The 19925-nt window shown below is 37.3% G+C and overlaps 1 protein-coding gene across 1 annotated transcript in view; it reads left to right on the plus strand.

Moving 5' to 3' along the window:
- The first annotated feature begins 2838 nt into the window (after positions 1 to 2838).
- LOC145465852 (puratrophin-1-like) overlaps positions 2839 to 19925 on the plus strand; it is a 32322-nt gene continuing 15235 nt past the window's right edge. Inside the window, exons 1-7 of the mRNA XM_081449608.1 lie at positions 2839 to 3064; positions 4469 to 4645; positions 7223 to 7598; positions 10062 to 10187; positions 12562 to 12685; positions 17539 to 17644; positions 18180 to 18284. Coding sequence (XP_081305734.1) covers positions 3053 to 3064; positions 4469 to 4645; positions 7223 to 7598; positions 10062 to 10187; positions 12562 to 12685; positions 17539 to 17644; positions 18180 to 18284 — 1026 coding nt within the window. The 5' untranslated portion in view covers positions 2839 to 3052. The remainder of the gene's footprint in view (positions 3065 to 4468; positions 4646 to 7222; positions 7599 to 10061; positions 10188 to 12561; positions 12686 to 17538; positions 17645 to 18179; positions 18285 to 19925) is intronic.

The following is a 19925-nucleotide window of genomic DNA, read 5'->3' on the forward strand; positions in this document are numbered from 1 at the left end:
AGTGGTTAAGAGATGAGTTCCCTGGAATAGGATGCGAATTCCAGGAATTGACTGCGTATCCAAGTCCCACCTCCACAACTTGCCTTGTAACCCATGAGACGCAGAATTTTGTCACGTCATCCTCCATATCAGTGATACCGTTATTTTCCATCTCAACGAGAGCACGCTTTATGGGATAATTGATTCGGCAATTCATTTCTACCCAAAGCCGTTCCACGGCATGATTCTAAAGAAATACCATAGAAAGGAAGATTAACTTTAATTGGAAAAATGACTGACTCGTAAAACTATCCGACCTGTTGGCCCAGGTTCACATGAGGCTAACAAAATTGCAATCTGAGTGAAATCCAAATGGGTGAAACTCGACCGTTGGGTCAAGCGTCGAACTTAATTCGAATTTAGATCTACTATCTGCTTCAGTTGACTCAGTTGAGTCAAGCGTCGAACTTCAGGACTATGAACTTAATTCGCTCATGCAGTTTAGTTCTTCTCGTTTGACCTGGGCCAAGCGACATCAAATTCCACAAAATCTGATGTAGAAATTTGCTGTTGCAGGTATTTGAGTCGTTTTTTTTTCTAATTTGTGGATTGATTTTTTCCTGGAAATCCCATTATACCCATTAATATTGTTACCACAGATTCATTAGCCTAATTACCCACTTTGACTGTGTCTGTATGTATGGCTGTCTGCTTGTGTTATTTCGCATGCTCTTCATGTGACTCTGAACTGCCAATACCAAGTAAAAGTCTCTGCCATGGTCGACTAGGACTTGGTCAAACATACCATATCGTAAGGGCGTTTCCCTGGTGACAGCAAAAAAGAAACTGAGCCTAAAAAGCTTGTGTTTGCTTTGAAACAACTTATAATTTTGTACACCTTTCTCTAATGCAAATGATGGTTAATTATAACGGGACGAAAGCCTAACCTGAATACATCCCTGTAAATGATGATATTATTTTTTAAAGCCATAACCGATTTGCCAGTTATAAACGAACTGTAGCCATCCACGGCTATGACCTCGGTGACGCCATAACGCACAAGTTTCTCGTTCTGGTCAAGATGAAGTTTGTGTCCAAAGTATTCAGCGAAGTATGGCACAGGATTGAGGTGGCGAGTAATCGATGTCTGCCGTTCACGGTGTTGTTGTGGATTGACCCGTTTGAGTGCTCGTCCTACGCCGTTTACCCCAAGGCGCGGGCCTGTTGCATGTGTGATATAGCCAGTCATCATTTTTCTTCCGCGCGTTGTACCAACCTTTTGTATTTTGAAAAGAAAAGAACAATGGGTCTGACAAATGGACAGAAAATAGGGAATAGACACAGAGTGGGAGTGGGTTATCGAAATGGGTACCGTCGGGTGGCAGTGACGTTACAAAGGGAACTAATTATTCTATAAATATAGCGCAAGACAAAATAGAAAGAAGGTAAGTTACGGTTGTTGATCCCAAGACTGGACAAGCCCATGGACACCTCTCCCAAGTTCTAGGTAGAACCAAGTTTTATGAGAGTTAAACTGCATAATTTAATAGCATAACGTCCAGAAGCATAGTTCTCGTTAGTCTCATTGAAGTCGTCACGCAACGCTCCCCTCCCGATCATGCATCAGTGTTGCGTGACGACTCAAATAAGACTAAGTTCTCGTCAACAAACAAACAAGTCGTTTTTTCTGGTAGTGTTAGCTTGATTTCTCCCAAAGTATCACTCAAGCAGATTGCCGATTATTTCTATAATATTTCGAAAGGAGACAGTAAATACATGCTCTCACCTTAGCAATTGCAGAAGCCACCACGTTGTCGAGATCTACAGATGTCAAACCTGAAGAATGACGCTGTATGTTATTCGTAGCATAGTATCGCCGAACGCTTCTCTCGGATAGGCCTTCAACCCCTGGACATCCTTGTCTTAATATCTCTACTACTTCTTTGTGTGTTTTCGCTTACTTTTCGATAAGTTCCTTTATGTAATTAGCGGTCACTACTTTCTCAATCCCCACCATCTTTCGAAGGTCCCGCCAAGAACTGGCGCATTTCCAGTCCTTCGACGCTGCTTGCCCGTATGCGGCCATTTAAAAGCTAGATATTTCAGCAAATCGTTTGCGTGTACATTTAAAATCACAACAGTATGTTTAACAAGATTGATGACATTTCTCCAATTTACCAAAATATGGAAAACGCAACAAAAAATAGGCACAACTGCAATTTTTCCATTTTTTGCCAAACATAGAAAAATAGAAAATTCAATAGACTAAATGTCAATTTTCTGTTTTTTCGGGTTTGATTCAAAGCGGAAAAAAACGAAAAACAGAAAATGGCCACAAGTATATTCCATTTTTGCGTTTTTTCAGTTGATTAGGAAAACGGAAAAATGGAAAATTGACAAAAATATCGTTTTTACCCATAAACAAGATTTGTTTAATTTTTAGATTTATCTTAAAATTATAAAAATGGAAAAATGATGCATTTTTACTGACCCATTTCTAATTCAACATTTTTCTTGGTCAGCTGAAAATGAATACAAACAGTTTAGTTGAGTAATATTTGCTTATTCCATTATTCAAGAAAATTGAAAAATGAATTGGCCGAACCGTGCACGGACCTAAGAGGTAAATTGCGTCTAAATCGTAAATTTTGTCTAATCGGTAAATTTCGTCTAAGGGGTAAATTTCGTCCCACGGGTAAATTGCGTCAAAGACGTAGATTTCGTCTAAGTCGTAAATTTCGTCTGAGGTAAATTTTGTCTACGTCGTAAATTTCGTCTACGGGGTAATTTTCGTCACAGAGGTAAATTTCGTCTAATGGAATCATGTAACTTGATATCTCTGAGTCTCAGTGGGGCCGGGTGACTGCATTGCTGCCGGGTGGAGAGCGTAAAACCCACCCATTTACAACGGAAAGCAAGTCATGCGCATAATCCAATATGGCGGAAGTGTGCTGTGAACTCCCTAGACCAATGAGGAGCGCTGGGATTCTACAAATGGGCCATAACTGCCCTGAAATATTTACCAACCAAAGTCTTCATTTTATGCTTTGATTCATGAGACAAAATTCAGCCAATGTCTTCAAAGGTAAGGAACAGAGAGACAGTAAACGAGCGACGTGTCCGCTTTATATTTCGAACATCGCTACTCTCCCGCAAGCAAGGCTTTATTTTTGTGTCAGCTGAAATTAATTTCAAAGGTTGTATTATTAATGTTATGGAGGGGTTTCGAACAAGTATTAGAATTCCAAGCTCCTTATTACTTAGATCAGTGCGTGCGCCAATTAAAAACGACCAAAAATCAAACGAACTAATATATTAAGCTTAATTATCCAGCCTCTGTTTGTAGCTTTTACCAAAGTTTATTCAGAATTGATTGCTCATTTTTTTTCAGATGGAAATGAATGGCATTGTTTTTAATATCTCGTATGAAAATTGCATGAAATAAGGCCGGTGTTATATTTATGTGAACATTTAATTCTTCTGTCTGAGAGTGGATAGGATAAAGGTCAACAATTTGAGTAAACAATCGATGAATTTAGCGTGATTTTACATTCATCTTCTGTTTCATAGTTAAGCTAGCTTATGTTCTTCTTGGTGTAGTAAAGAGTTGTTTCTTAATATACAGCTTAGATATTACTATTGTATGCCTGCGTTCTGTGACAGTCCATCATCATGGAATATCAGTACAGTGGAAATTATTCCAATAAATTTGAGCGAAACTGGGAGTTTGAGATATTAGAGTAAAATTATAGGGGAATATAAACCCAGTCTAAGGGAAAGAAATGATATCACAAGGTTTGAGAAATAAGGGGTTAGCATAAGTAATCAAAATTCCACCACAGTATTTATGTGAAAGCAACAAATTTTTCAATTTGTATCTTAAAAGATCTCCTCAGTGGTAAATTTGTTCAAAAAAAATTCTTTATTGATCAATTCATCCTAAATTTCCAAGGTAAGATTGTTCCGAACAAAAATAATATTAATACCTTGTTGTAAAGGTAAACTAATCATAGTAAAGTTCGAACCAGCTACACCTACAAGTAACACTCCAGAAAGTTAAAAGGTTTAAAAAAAACATTTTGATTTTACTTTGGTGGTGGTGGTGGTGGGGGGAGGGGTGAAGAGGGCAACTGCCCTTCTTGCCTGTGCACTAGCCACAGCCCTAGAGATAAATAGGCTTGACCAAGTCACAACTGTGTACACTTGGGACAATGCTGGCCAGAGCTTTCAGCTCATAGTACTGTCAGTTAGAGTTCCGTTTCTAAGTGATACTGATGTATTACATGATAGTCAGCAGTGCACAAAGTGGTTTCCTTAAAAGGTAATTATGACATTATCTGGCAGGAATACATTGATCATTGTTTTAGTCTTGTTACTCTGATAAGGAGAACTATTGCCAAAACAGGCAAAATAGCTGACTCACAGTAAACACAGTTAATGGACGCGACTTGCTTTTTGATCTTGAAATAATGTGTAAATTTTACTATAGGTAGGAGACAATGATTGGGATTGGCGATCCATCTGTCAGGACTTCTTGTTTGATACTCAAATCCCACATCTAGAGAACCTTCTAGAAAGTCACTATGCAGGAGATGTAAAGAGTTTTGTTCAGCAGTATTTGGAGCCTCTTTTGGCACTACTCAAAGATATCAAGACATCAGCTGAGGTAGGTGTTACAATCGAACAGGGTGTTCTTTTGACAGCACTGTAGTTCTGCAGTGTTGCTGTGCAGTGGGACATTATTGTTTGACAGTCTGCTTGATGCAATTTGTAACTGTCAATTCAAATTTGCTTGAGTAAGTGAGAAAGTTCTGTTGCAGTTTTGACAAGTTCTGGTTTTCATTTTTTTGTATAACTGAAGAGGGAAATAATAATACTAAGTCGTACAAAATAATCACCTTATGGACTATGGTATATCTATAACCTGAGAGAAATTTGAAACACATGTTGAAAATCACTATTTGAACTGGAAACTATGCTTTGAACAACTTTACTCTAGTAGTGCAAATTGATTTATCTCTACCTCCCAGACTGGTTCTTTGCACTGAACCTGTTGCTTATTTTCTCTTGATAACTTGTTGATGAAAGGAAAATTATATTCTTTTTCTTTGATGGAGATGCTGTATTTTTTCTGTATTTTTTTGTAGTATTTCATTTTCACTGAAATATTAGTATGCAAATTTCAGGCTCTCGATTTTTTGCACTGTTTTGATATGGCGGTTTCCAGGGGACGTATATTTCTGAAGAGTTCCAGTCACGAAAAAATAATGTTTGAGGTTGCAAAGTGGTTACAAGGTTTTGTAATGTCAAAAACCAATAGGCTAAGGATGATTTTTGGAAGGTGAAGCAATCGAAGGGTAGTTTTGTGACTGATCAAGAGAGAACATTAATTTTGTCTAGGGTTTTTGCAGTCATTGTGTTATCTTGCATCTGATTGATGGTTACTCAATCAACTTGTCAAAATCAAACCAAAGTGTTCACAGCTTTTTGACTATCACAATAGCAGACACTCATTAAGTGAACAAGTCTACTTACAACCGTCTTCACTTGTCCTGTTTGAACACACACAAACTCACTTCCTTATGGACACCTCAATGTTTGTCATGATTGCAATTTTAAGAAAGGGGTCCAGACAATTTGTATGACTCATACAAGTGATGCAACTGGCAAAACTGCATCTGATTGTGTTAACTTGAAAGATTTTCAGAGTGCAATTATCAGGAAGGTACCTAATCCATCCTACTTAGCATTACATTAATGCCACTTGCTAATAAAATAATCTTCATTAGTTTGAATGTGCATAGGGTATTTTTATTCCACACACAAAAGGAAGTTAAATTATTATTAATAGTTATTGTTAGTCAACACCGTTTTCAATATTAATTACTTTTGTGGTTTGAAACACCAAATTTGACCAATCGCAGGGTATACCAGATTCTGATATACCGTACCAGAACAAGTCTTGGTTAAAAATGCTCACACACACTGCTTGCACTAAGCCCCTCTTTCTCTTTTTTCTCACTGGTTTTTTGGGCTCCACGTTTGCTGGACTGAAATGAACTGCAGCACTTTTGTAAAACAACCTGCTGAAAATGGCTTAAATTTGGGTCACATTTTTTAATGATTCATCTGTAATATTTGGCACCATGCAAAAATCGTTGTATTTAAGGTGGCTCTCTATAGTTTTATGATTGCACGCGTGCTTAGGATGAAAGCTCAAATAATCTGCATGCACTCAAAGGAAAACTTCACTGTTTTTCGATGTTTTATAATGTCAGCATGAGCACAAAAAGCAAAACTGACAGAATTTTCTCGCGTTTCCTACGGTGAAATTCTGTAAAATTTGGCAGACTGGTAATAAATATTTTACTTTAGTTGGAACTCGTTTTTCAGTGAAATCTATTTGACCAGTTTTTCTGCAGTGGTAAAAGACATACATTTGCAAAAATCTAAAAAACGGCCAGTACAAACCCTACTTTTTTCATGTTTAAAATTTGTATCCCGCCGTATTCAATGTGCGGTAAAAATTTTGGAAAATTTCACTGAAGGAAATTCAAGAAATCGCAAATAAAGCCATAAAAACAGTAAAAAAAGCAATTGTTTGGGCATTTATAATTGAACATCAAAAGCCAAGATTTTAACAGAGATGATAGGAAATCAACATATTGTCATTGCTTAGTACATTTAATAAGTTTGAAAGGACTGGGTGTAAAAACGAATGCAGAAACAGCATTCAAAACATACACTGTAACACTAGCATGCGCAATGTGATAAATGATTACCCTATGGAGCCACCTTAAGTGAAGATTGTCTTATATATCTCAGTCAACTAACAAGGGGACATATATTATGGTCAAAGTGTAAGAGTTTCCGTAAGTCATACGAGGTACCTTTGAGACACATCCAAAGTTGCCCAAAATTGTGGTTATTTTACACTGCTTGAGAGGCCAAAATTTTGATGTGGTGATGTCTCAAAGCAAATCAAATGTCTACCGTGGCAAATGACATGCTTGTTAATCTACTTAGATGCAACTTTCATACTGCACAATCTCTAGCACAAGAACAAACCACCAGTTGCAGATAGAATTTCTGCATAATTTGACTTCATACATGTATGCCTCCAAAGTTCTGAATCTATGAGTCTTTTTTACGTATAAGCTTGATGCGTTTTAAGGTGAACAATGTAGGAGTGTGGAATGTGTTTTTGATGGCAAGTTAATCTGTTGATTACTGTTCCTTGTAGAAGTTTTTTTGTACCAGTGACAAGCCGGATGATGCCTGGGTTCCCTACTACAAAAAATTTGTTTGCAATATTATTCACATCACAAAACTGGACTCAAGTCTTCACAAAGGGGACTTCTATATTAACACAAGCCTTGCTGTTCCTGGACATCTGATTATCAAGTATCACAATGCTGGCAGTGTGGAATCATTTCCAGTGGAGCCTGAAGATTTTCCTGCTATGTGGAAGAAAAACTGGACTGAAAATTTGCGAACTGAGATGAAAGGACGATTTTTATTTCTAAACTGTATCGTAATCAGCAAGAGAGGATTAGAAAGAAGACCTTGGAGGTACCTCATGTCTGAAACACGAAATGTCAGTGTAAAACAACTGAAGGGTAAGTAAACTCACATAGCCTTTCAGCCTTGTTAATTAAATGTAATTATGAATATACATTGTATTTTATCAAGGACATCACTCAATGACATAACCAAAAAAGGAGTAACTATATAGATCGTTTTCATGTGACGTCATCACTTTCTAAAATCCAAAATGAAACAGCCACCAAAGTTTTTGTCCTCATCAGGTACAAGAGGCGGTATATTTATATCTGTTTACAATTAATTTTACAGCTCAATAGCATGCTTCGTTTAGAATCCAGAGCACTTTGAATTTCAGGGTTATGGAGGTGCGTGACACAAGGCTATGATTGAGTTTGTGGAAAAGTGCTTATATAAATGTTTGTTTGATCAATACTGATAATCAGTTGCCTAGATAGCCAAAGTAAGTTCCAGATGTTTGCACTATTTTCCGGCAGCCATATTGGTGTACCACGGAGGTACACCAACATGGCGTTTTCATACTGGGCTCTGTAAAATATTGGCGAAACATTTCAATGAATATCTGAAGTTTGGGGAAACGCACAGGCCTAAAACGTGGAGAAGTGGCCTATTTAGTTATCTTCTATAACATCATAATTTCATAGCTTTTTCCACTGGATGGTTTTCGATTTATTTTTTTTATTGCGTGACAGTGAAAACGATCTATACATGTAGGATTTATTGATTTGCAATGTTGGATGAAACACAAAATAAGTTCACTATAATATTCTACATAGATGTAGCTGACGAATTTTTTGCTGTGTTGAAAAAAAAGATTGTGTACATAGTTATTATGTAGGTATTAATAATACATTTCCCGAGTGACTTGTAGTTTATTTTGTATACAGCTTTTGACAAAGTGGGTATTGTCAGTTGTAATCCAGCAAATATTGTTTACTTGCACTCTATTGGTCTAAATGCATGATGCGACTGAATATCCACTAGCTAAAATATCTGAGCTATATTTGCCAATTTTCAAATCCTGCATGTTGCAAAAAATATTTGAAAGATAAAAAGTACAATACCCTCCTTTTGACTTTAAAAATATGTTCATTTACTTGTCATTGAACACTATCTGTTCCTCCAACTTTGCCCATTAGAATGCTGTTCTCTTCTCATAGCACAATCCGATTATATTTTCGTGTGAAATGTAATGCATTTCTGGGAAATTCTAATCCATTGTCATTGAAGCCAGGAGGTCCTTTTTTTTCATTAGTTTGTGATTTCACGAGGAGATAATCTCCTGGCATGAATCGACTTGTTTATGAACCTTTATAACTATGAAACTCTGAACATAGTTGTTGTTATGATTTATTTATTTATTTATTTATTTATTTTATTACTATTATATATGAGCTAGAATCTTGTATTTGATTTTGGGAAGAATGCATGAACTTTGAGCAAATTCAGTCAATTCTGTGGTTCGTTAGTTGATGATGTACAGCAATGTGATTGTATGCATCACCCTTTCTTGTTGCTCGTTTGTGTTCAGTAAGTCTCGTGTTAAGGTTTCTGCCAGTCACGCCAATGTAGGAAGCCTGGCAGTCATAGCATTTAATCTTGTAAACTGCTCCCCATTTGTCATCGGGTTCATCTTGTCTTTAACATTGGTCAGCAAGTGTTGTAAAGTAGTTGTAGGTTTGTGGGCTACACAGAACTTGTAAGGCTGTAGGATCTGTTAGATGGCATCAGAAGTGCCCATAATGTTAGGTATAGTCACTGTTAGTAGAAACAGTTGTTGGGTTTCCGGTCATTTTGCCAGTTTCAGTAGGTCAACTAAGAAACCACATAATTGACTGGGACTTTGCTCAATGCTTAACCTACAGTACAAACTATTTTCAACAAATGACTCTGAAAAGCTGGTACACCAACTTAGAACAAATGTCTCTTAACAGATGTCGACTACTAATGACACCTTACAAGCAACTTATTCAGGACATAAACAAAACTGATAAATGGACCTCAAACAAACCAACTTGATTTGACTAACAAAAGATGGATTGAAACTAGCACCGACCAATGACTGCTGACAAACTTTATACAAGTCTTTTAACTAATACCATCATGGCTTAACTGACTAGTCACTTTCAATGGACCAGACTTATAAACACTATTCACTTGACTCTGAAGATGACTTCTGCTGAGGTTGTTGAAACGTCAGTCACCAACAACAGTTCTTTTCAGAACTACCCTCACCCAGATGATCACACAAGATGATCTACTGATACTTTTGGGTTCAAACCATTTACTAAATACCTTACAATTTGTATTTGCGGGAGAGATAATCTATTGGGATAATAAAGATTTTTTGAAACTTACGAGTTCCTGACAGAACAGATGAAATTCCTACGTCGTTACCTTTATTTTATTCTACTCACAGCAGTAGATATAAGAAGCTGGAAAAGGGTAAACTTTTCCACCATCATAGCTTTTTGTTGATCCCTTCATATTCTCTTTTTCTTATTATTATCAATATACAGCCATTGATGAAGCCAGCCTTGAGAAGAGTTGTAGGGTTAGTCGTCAGTCCCTGTTTATGGAAAAGCCAATGAATGCATTTGATGTGAACTTTGAGTTACTTCATAGTGGTGTTGCTTCACTGCCTGGTAAGTCAGTAATTTTGATGTTACTGTTATTGGAAGTTGGGAAAAATATGTGAATGGAAATTTTGTTGTTAGTCTCTATGTAGTAAAAGTAGCTGTTATTTTTGGCAATTAAAGCTTAATTTTTGCAAACCTGTGATATTTGACAACAATCAGCATGAGAGAAAATTTAATTGCATGCTAAATATTTTGTTAAAAAGTTTTCTGCCCAGCAAGCGTTTCCTTGCTGAGATTTCTATTTTGTTGTTCAGCTAGACATGTGACGAAAAGAACCTTACACTTTTTTTGTCAGACATAAGCAAGGCAAACAGTAAGAAAAACAAACAACAACAATAACAACAAAGTTCAACTTTATCATTTATTTTACAGAAATACTTGCTATGTGACAGTTGTAAACCAGTAACATGACTGATGAGTCTGATATTATTGGCTATTAAGGCATTTAATTGTTGAGAGAATCATTTACCATTTTGATGCAATACATTTCATTTAAGAAATAGAAAACATGTACCCTGTTTCTCTTGCGTTATAGGAACACGAGTGGAAGTTTGGGAGAATGAGAAATACTGTCGGAACACGAGCTGCAGGCGAGTGTTTCCACAGCTTTTTCGAGTTCTCCCAAACTTTTACAAGTGTTTCTCTAACTCGATAGAAAACACCGCGATGAAAAAAGGAAAACAACTTGTTAACTTTAATTATCAAAGTGTAAATTCTCTTTGCTTGCACCATCATTACGTCAACAGCTTGTGCCAGTTCTGTGTTTCTGTCGAGTTATAGAAACATGATATTCAACCAATCAGCGTGCTTATTTTCTTAGGACTGTTTTCTAATGTTTTATATCTAATGATAATTATTATTTTTTGACAAGTGCTTGTCTTTTTTGGTGTTGTTGTTTTCTTTTGTTTTTGATTGTTGTCATGGCAAAATTCACGGTGACAAAATATCATTCTATTTAAGATATTGTAGCCAAAAATAAAATGTGGTCATTCAATAATAGTCCTTAATTTCAAATATCAATCACTCAACAACCCAAGAGAGATATGTTTGTACATGAAAGATGGAGAACTACTAAATACCATTACTAAATCATAAGAATACAAATAAGATTTGCTAAACACCTAGCATGTTATTGGCTTTTGTGACATTCTTGTTTCCTGCTCAATGTCCTTGTTCACTGGACTGTTTCCTTTTACATAAATACATACATAAATACTTACATGTATGTATAAATTTTGACAACCTGAGAGATCAAACCTAACTACTATTACTTCTATCCAACTAATACTGATTCCTTGTGTTGCAAAAACAAGCAACACATTTAATTTTTTTAACCCAACAAAAGACAAAATATATGCCTGATCATAATGTATGTGATTCTATATTAAAGCGGGTTGTTTTTTTTACCTAGCCTTTAGAGGTTTGACTAATGTTAGTTGGGATGTTAAAGTCAGCACTTTGGAGGTCGCTCTTGTATTTCTGTTTGTTTACATTTTCTTTTGTTTTGCAATCTAGGAGGGCAAAATATTGAACATTAAAATGTCCTTACAACTTGCTGATTCACTGTGCTTTAAAGAGAAAGGCTTGTCTTGCTTACTTGTCTATTATTCAAAATTATCAAAGTATGACAGCAGATTCAAATATTGATCTTAGCTCATGCACATCTATATTAAGAAAGTTAAGTGTTCATATCTGACCCTCAGATCTGTGACCATAAAGTTATTTAGAGGTATACTAATTCAGAGTTAACTGTTCTGCTGAAAAATTCATTGTTTATCCTGGTTCATGATGACACAACTTGGAATCAGGCCGCGACCATGTATGTAATGCTGTTGTCTTCTGCACATGGATCATACAAAACAATGTTTTGCAATCACTTTCTAGCATAGAAATATAAGGGACAGTTTTGATTTGAGAAGTGCTCTTGACTTGTTGTTGAAAAGTCTAGTGCACTAGTGTATACAATGTCACTTTTATATGGCCTAGGGTCTCAGTTATAGCCTGCAGCATATCTGTGCTGTTTTTTTACATTGTTTGTTTAAACATGGTTAAATTGTCAGTCTTTCAACTAAGAAAGATTCCACATATCAAAGTGATTTAGCCATTAATGCTAACTAATGCACATAAAATCATGAAAAAGCAAACTCTTATTATTGCATTGATCAAATCATATTTCCTTTGATTGTACATGTATTGGCTGTTACACTCAATTTGAAAGATGTGTTCGATTTGTCAATGTTTCTGTGACATACCAGGTTTCCTGTTGTAAAAACCAATCACTTGACTGTAAGGTTTGAAATCAATGAAGTGGAATCAAGGCTTTGTGTCAGGCCTGGTTCAAACACAGTTTGTAGTTATTGTGTATTGGATTGCATTATAGGGAACAGAGACTTGAGAGGTGGGCCTGTTCTTGTGATTGATGTCTCGTGCCCTGACTGGGGGAATGTTGCTTATACTAGTGTAGAGTTGGCAAGGTTGTTTATGTACTTCCACACCATTCCCACGTAAGTGCCTCAATTCTTTGATCTTCTGTTGTTGTAAGATTTTAGGGGACAAAATGGAAAGAGTGTGATGAAATTTAACTAGCAAGATTACCATTTTGAGATCTCTGATGCTTAGTGCAATAAATTATGCTGGTTGGAAAGTTTGAAAAATTTCAAGCACTGTTTTATGCTTGCTATCCAGCAACTCTTAACTGTTGTTTTTTCTGAAATCTTGTAGTTGGAAACTCTGAAAAATAAAATTTAACATTAAGAACTAATTATAATTTCATCGCAGTCGTTCCATTTTGTGGCTAATCCATTTTGTAGCAGAATTAGTCTCTTCCAGTCGTTTGGTCAGTAGTTATTTGATAGGCGAGGGTGTGTATCTCTCACCTTAGACAGGTTACACTCAGGGTATAAAGCTCAGGGTGAAAAATTTTTTAAGGGTGTAAAATTCTTGTACACTGGGTGTTTTGTTTGAACTTGGCGTTACATCTTTGCTGACCTTGGCCGCCATCTTGTCTTTGAACCTCTGAAAATCTTCCGATAGACTTTTAACTTGATCTCTTAGTTCATCGTTCTCCTTTTTCAATGATTTTACATTCTCTCCCATTTTGGTGAGATTTTTAACAATTTTAATTGATTTGACTGCAGATTTGATAGACTAGCCCGCCTAGACTAGCATAGCTATTTGCGGGCCAGTCCAACTGTAAAATGTAGATGTTATTAAGAAATAAAATAATGATAATGATAATGATAATAAAGCCAATAGGGGAATGTCTGGTAAGTAAGACCTCCGCATTCTCTTATTCATCACGTTTGCTTTCGAAAGGGCGTGGTGCTTACTAACTCACGAAAAAAAATGTGGACTGTTTTGCAGTCTCGTCGAGCTTTGATAGTGGAGATAGCTGACTTGTGTGGCATTGAGATTCAGCGGTTCAAACCATCTTTTAATGTTATGTCTTGCCGAGATTCGTCGAAATTCATCCAGTTGAGTCGTCTCTAGGTGATAGACCTGTTTATCTACCGATCTCTACTCGTTCTTTCATACTGTAATGAGCTCAGAAAGCTTGAGAACGCGATGCATCTATCCATTCGCGCCCGACGTTACTAATCGAACCAAATCGAACTCAGTCGAACTTAATCGAACGCAATCACGCGATTGGGTTCGATTGAGTTCGGTAATCGAATACAATCGAACTCTCACAAAAAAAAAATTGATCAATCGAACGCAATCGAACGTTCGAGTGAGTTGGATTGGGCTCGATCAAGTTCGATTAGTACGATTGGGTTCGATTAGGTTCGATTTGAGGATGGATGTTGATTGAAAAACAACGGTCGTAAAATTCACGGTCTATTACATTCGGCTGGAAATGGGGGTATGTGGTATGCGAATAACGGGTGAATACGAGGGTGTTTAGCCCAGAACAACGAATAAATACGGAAAGGAAATTGCTTTTGTCAATCTTATTACTGTTAGAAAAGCTCACAAGTTGTCCGGCCGGCTGCCATTCCTTAGTCGCTTATTTCTTCGGTTTCTTTCAACGTGTTCTGTATTCCAATTTGATTTAAGGTTATCGATGAGTTTAACTTTACGTTTCGGTTTTTTTGTTTTACGATTTTACAGACAGTTTATTCTTTCAATGTATTTTCCATTCCAAAAGTCTATACATCAATAAAAATATTACTAGTTAATTATTCATTTGTAACTCTTACTTGGACAGACTGTTCAATTATCGGTTGTATTAGGGTAAATTTAAGATTTTTCTATTGTGTTCGATTAAGTTCGATTCAGTTCGATTAGTTCGGAAATCGAACGCAATCGAACTCTCTTACACAAATTTTTGGATTCGATTTTGTTCCATTATCGAACTAATCGAACCCAATCGTTCGATTTATTTCGATTGAGTTCGATTGAGTCCTACTTCCGAACGGTTAGATTAGTAACGTCAGAATTCACGCAGACGTCTCCTATGTTTCTTCACGATCAGGGTTGTGAAGAGACAATATATGTAATACTGCGCCTGCACAGCACGTGTTGACAAGTCACAGAAACTATTAGATTGCGTGCAACGGGAGGTGATCTAGTGTCAAATGTCAGCTCGTTGTTGCGTTGGTGAGCAAGCGATGGCTGTCTCTGTAGTCTCTGTATCGCAGAGCCTTCTTAACTCTTATGACATCAGGACAAGTGTGGTACTGGAACGCATGTTTGTGTCACGATTTAGTGATACACAGCGGCCAGTCATTGTAACCGCAGTGAGGTATGTCAGTATCTGTATGTACAGTATGCGTGATCAGTCTGGATATGTCTAAGCTATAAATGCAATATTCTATTTATTTTTCTCAGTACAGTGTACTACGCTGCTGTAGTGTGTTAAACCGTCCCTCTCTTTGCCAATGAGCACTTTTGAAAACTTTCTTGATGAGATGCTTCTGTCGCACGTTGTTTACGTTTTTGTAGCAAGGCATTTCCGTCGAATAGATCGCTGTTGATTAGCCAGTAAATTTGAACGTAGACTGTAGATTTTACTATATGTGAACAGCAAGGCGACCATAACGCCTACATATTGACATCTGTTTGAACGAGGGAAGTTAGCGCATGTTCTGCTCTTGCAAATTAGGACAGTTAGTGTGAAAGGTCATTTACCGCATCTCTGCCTCGTTCCCAGTCGCCCGCGCCAAAGAAAAAAAAATCATCAACCCACGAAAAGTGGGAGCGCAGGGTAAGATAGGAAGGAGAGGAAACGCCAAGAGGTCTCAGTTGTTGACATGGCTGTTCTTTCATCGCAGCGGTGTTGAATGCCGTACACGTACGCGGCTTATAGTCGTATCAAATGAAAAACCAAGATGTATTTTGGTCAAGCGGATTTGGTTTGTTGTGCGAAAACTGTACAACTGTACTCTTTTACTTCCTTGCCCGGGACAATGTGAAGAGTGCCTTGTATCTGCAGCAAGCGACTGAAAAACATTTGATACTCTAGCTTGTGCAGGCTCCCGAGTGTAGACTGGCAGGTCAGTTCTTCGCCATTCCTGCCTCGATAAGACGAACCACCAGCTGCGCAGGCACAAGTTGTGGAGCCGATCGAACATCAGCACGGCGGATGTTTATTCAACTTGCCTTCGTAGAAATAATCCTTTGTAGTAACTACGTGTTGTCACTCTTCTGTTGATGCACCTCCATTCCCCTTTCACGGTTACCTTCCGTCATGTGCATTATGATATGATCACTTTTTCTCGCTGCATTACACATCCTGCTTTATAATATGATCCAGTATGTATGCGAGACAATTTCGGACAATTTTGTAAATTGTACCAGAAATTGCCTCGCATCCTGACGGAAAAGTTAACCCGAAATGGGATATTCTAGAAAAAATTAGCACTGAGCAGTTAATCCCCTGAACCACCTGCGGGCGGGCCACACAACAGTTTTACTCACGGTAGGTATGGGGTGGTACCGGAAGTATTTCCTCATTTGCACATTGAAAACAATTGAAATCGCTCATAAAGAAGCTCTAGAAGGGTTCAAAGAAATGCCAAGGCAATGGCCATCGCTTTCTCTCCAGCAAATGTCGTCCTAAATTCTTTACTCTCGTCGTGTTTTTTTTTTTTAGTAAAGAAAACGTTTGCGAACACGAGTTTGAAAACGCTTTATGTCAACATGTTCAGCTCTGCACGTTATTAGAGACCTTTAGATTGGACTACGAGTACGATTTTCGATTTCAAATCAGTGACGTTTCTAGAGCCCTCGCTCTTCATGTTGGTTTTAGGCAGAGAGGCTAGCTCATGGGATGAGATGGGTATGTGATTTGATGATGTGAAGCCTGCGAGCTAGAATTGAAAAGTCGTTCTCGTACTCGATCTCGTTCTCAAATCTTAAGTCCCCTATTGTATTGTAATTGCATCACGTGCTTTCTGTTATGTTAAACACCAGTGTTGGTGACTAAAGGTTTTTTATTAGTTTTCTCCTCCATTTTGGAGAAAAATCAGATGAAAACAATCTCACGACCAAAGGTTAAGTACCATACGCCACATGACACGTGCGTGAATCTATAAACTGGACAAGATGTCGTCATGAATATGGTGTTTTATGTTCAAAGGAGTGGATTCTTTCGTTATTTTAAGGGATGGTTTTTAGAGATCAGTTCTATATTATGTGACCAAAGGATCTTCATCCGTACTTCTCCATCAGTCTTTGTTCTCCTTTATTTGAATAATTAGGAAAAATCAGTGTTCATCTAGCTTATTATTGTATTGGTTATTATGGAGACTGTCATTTTATGGATGTATTTGCATTCTTGACAAGTTAAACCTGCGATCAGGCGTTTTTTTTTTTTTCGGCGAACGGGAAAAAAGAGCCCTAAAAAACGGTGTTTGGGACTAACAAATGTGTTAGAAAGTGTCCTAATTTGGCAACCCGTGTATTTCTGTACTGTAATATATTCGCGTCTAGGTGATTTTCTGTATTTTGCTAAGAATAGATCATGCTTTATCATTTCATTATACCTCGTAGCTCTGTTTTTAGGTTTCATTACTGTAGTATCTTGTAACGAACTCTTCAGTCTGGTCCCTTGCAACACACCGTTATTTGTCGATGTAACTGGAGATTATTTCTTCTTGGAACCTTGGTTTTGATGGCCTTACTACTTTGGTTTTGATCGATCGTAGTTCATGGTTTTGTAAAAGCACTCTATTTTCCCACGAAAGACGACAAAGTTCGTCTGTGGAATGTACAGTTTGACAGTGCGGTCTGTGAATCCGGTCAGTGGACCGGAAGTTGGGCACATAACACAAAAGGTGTGAAAAGGGTGTGACAGGTATCAGATTCCGTACACAAGTTTCTGACCGCTCAACGGTATTTGCCTTGTTTTGTTTAGGAAAGAAAGCCGAAACCTTGGATTTTCTGTTATCATCGACGTGAGGAAATCGGCAGCGAAACGAAAATACCTCGAGAACATTGTTGAGGCCATGGTTTGCTTTCAGGTTTGTTAAAAAAAATTGTTTTCTATGCTTCCGTCTAAGGAACACTAGCCACACTGCCGCATTGAATGTCTTTTTACCATAAGAAGAAGGCCCGGGAAGAAAGCAAGAGAATTCATGAGCAGCTAAGGGCATGTTACTCAATTATTAAACGTAGAGTAAGGTAGAATAGGTCAAAAATATGCTTGGGTTTTATTCACGCAATAAGTACTTTTTTTTACATATGTAATACACTGTTTTCTGTTCTTTTGGCGCTATTATGTGGGACTATTATAGATTATAGTTTTCTTGCGTCTCGAGGCAGGAAGTTATAGCATTTGGTATAGAATTTGTTGTTTTAGGAATTTTTTTTTTTTTTCGCTGAGCGAAAATCTTGTTCGCTGTGAAAGAAAATTCACGACAACTGTCGTTCAGTTTAGTCGTCACTCAAGCGGCCTGACTTTTGTCCGCGGCTTTTTCACGGATTTGTATTGTTTACACATAAATTAGTCGAGTTTCTGTTGTTGACAGGCCTGTTTGTGATTTCCATTTCTTATAGGAAAGTATTCCTGGTGGTGTACACATGGTATACGTGTTATCTAAGAAGGACTCACCTCTTGTTTTATTCAGCGGATCTAAGGTCAAAGAACAACTTAACTTTGAGGTGAGCATTAGATTCAAGGTCAGCACATAATACATTGAGACTTTGTGAGACTTCTTCAGCATATCACATGGGTGTAAACAGAGTTTTTTGCCCAACGTCCTTAAATTAGCCTTTTATGGAGTCATTCTGGGCTTTTGCAGTGAAGTTCAAAAAAACTTCCAAATGTAGACTGCTTGCTCGTCAGCTACGGCGGTTAATTGAAGTGCCCTACCCAACCCCATCCCACTGATGGATGTGTGGTGTCGGGGCATGCGGCACCCGTTTCTCGAAGTTCGTCATTCTATGATCGCGCCTATTGCATTTTACGGCAGCCCAGAAGGATCACCAACCATTTTTGTTTTTGTTTTGTTTTTTAATTTGTTTTTTTTTTTTGTTCTTTTTAATTTTGTATTTTTAACTTTTGTTTTTGTTTTTGTTTTTTCTTTTGTTTTTGTAATTTCTGTTTTAGTTTTCGTTTTGCCTTTCGTTTTAATTTTGGTTTCTGTTTTGCGTTTTTTTGCGTTCAAAAAGGAAACAAAAACAAAAACATTAAACAAAAGCAAAAGCTAAAACGAAAACGAAAACGGCCGAAACAAAATCGATGAGTGTAGACCATCATGCTTCACTTGCAGTTGTCCAGTAACTTGCAGTTGTACAATCCATGACGTGAAAGTAGTAAGTACGGGACGTTTACCACAAGGGGGTCTTTGCACTGTGTGCCACTCGTGTGGGGTACCGAAGGGCAAATTCTGAGGACCAAGACAAATGTCGTGACAAATGCTCATGTCCTCCCTCAGTGGCCTAAGTAAGGTATGGGTCCCTTCCAATATTTTCTCCGTCGCTGAAAGGAGCTCACATGCAATATGTTTGCATCTGTCAAGTTTCTATCACACTCAAACGCGAAAACCTCAAACAATGAAATAGAAATAAAACACAGAACACGAAAACAACGAAACGATCATCGTAGAATATGAAAATAATTTCTTCGCTGCTTTTGAAGCCAGCAGAAGTTTAGGCCCGTAGCCAGAATTTCAAAACAATTGAGGCAAGTCTTGCAAGCTCCGAAGGTGCGAGTGCAATAATTAGTTCATTGTGAGAGATTAAGATTACATTCGTTTGCCTGAGGCTTGAGAGCTCTGCAAATGATATGCTTTTATTTATACAACGACCTTTTAACACCTTTTTACAAGTTAAGGAAGTTGATGAAGAAATATCCTTGACTTTACTTGAAATCTTTGTCACCTTTGTACTTGCTATATTCTTCTCCCAAGACAAGTTGACAAGCAATGAAATGGCCATAGAGTTTATAGCAACCGATGCGTGACTACGCTTGACGGCCAAAAGATCACACAACGGTCATGTCATAGATACTGCCAGCAAAGCATGATGGTCTACACTCACTGATTTTGTTTTGGCGTTTTGCAATTTTGTTTTCGTTTTTGTTTTTTGTTTTTTTGTTTCCGATTTTGTTTTTTGCTTTTTAATTTTTGTTTGCGTTTTTATTCCTTTTTTTTTGAACAGAAAAAAAAGATGACAATGAAAAACAAAAACAAAACAAAAGCAAAAATTTAAGAACAAAAACGGAAACAAAAATTAAAAACAAAAACAAACACAAAAATTAACAAAACAAAAACGAAAACAAAAATTAAAAGACAAAAAACA

Source organism: Orbicella franksi, chromosome 13 (genome assembly GCF_964199315.1).
Source record: "Orbicella franksi chromosome 13, jaOrbFran1.1, whole genome shotgun sequence".
Classification (NCBI taxonomy): Eukaryota; Metazoa; Cnidaria; class Anthozoa; order Scleractinia; family Merulinidae; genus Orbicella; species Orbicella franksi.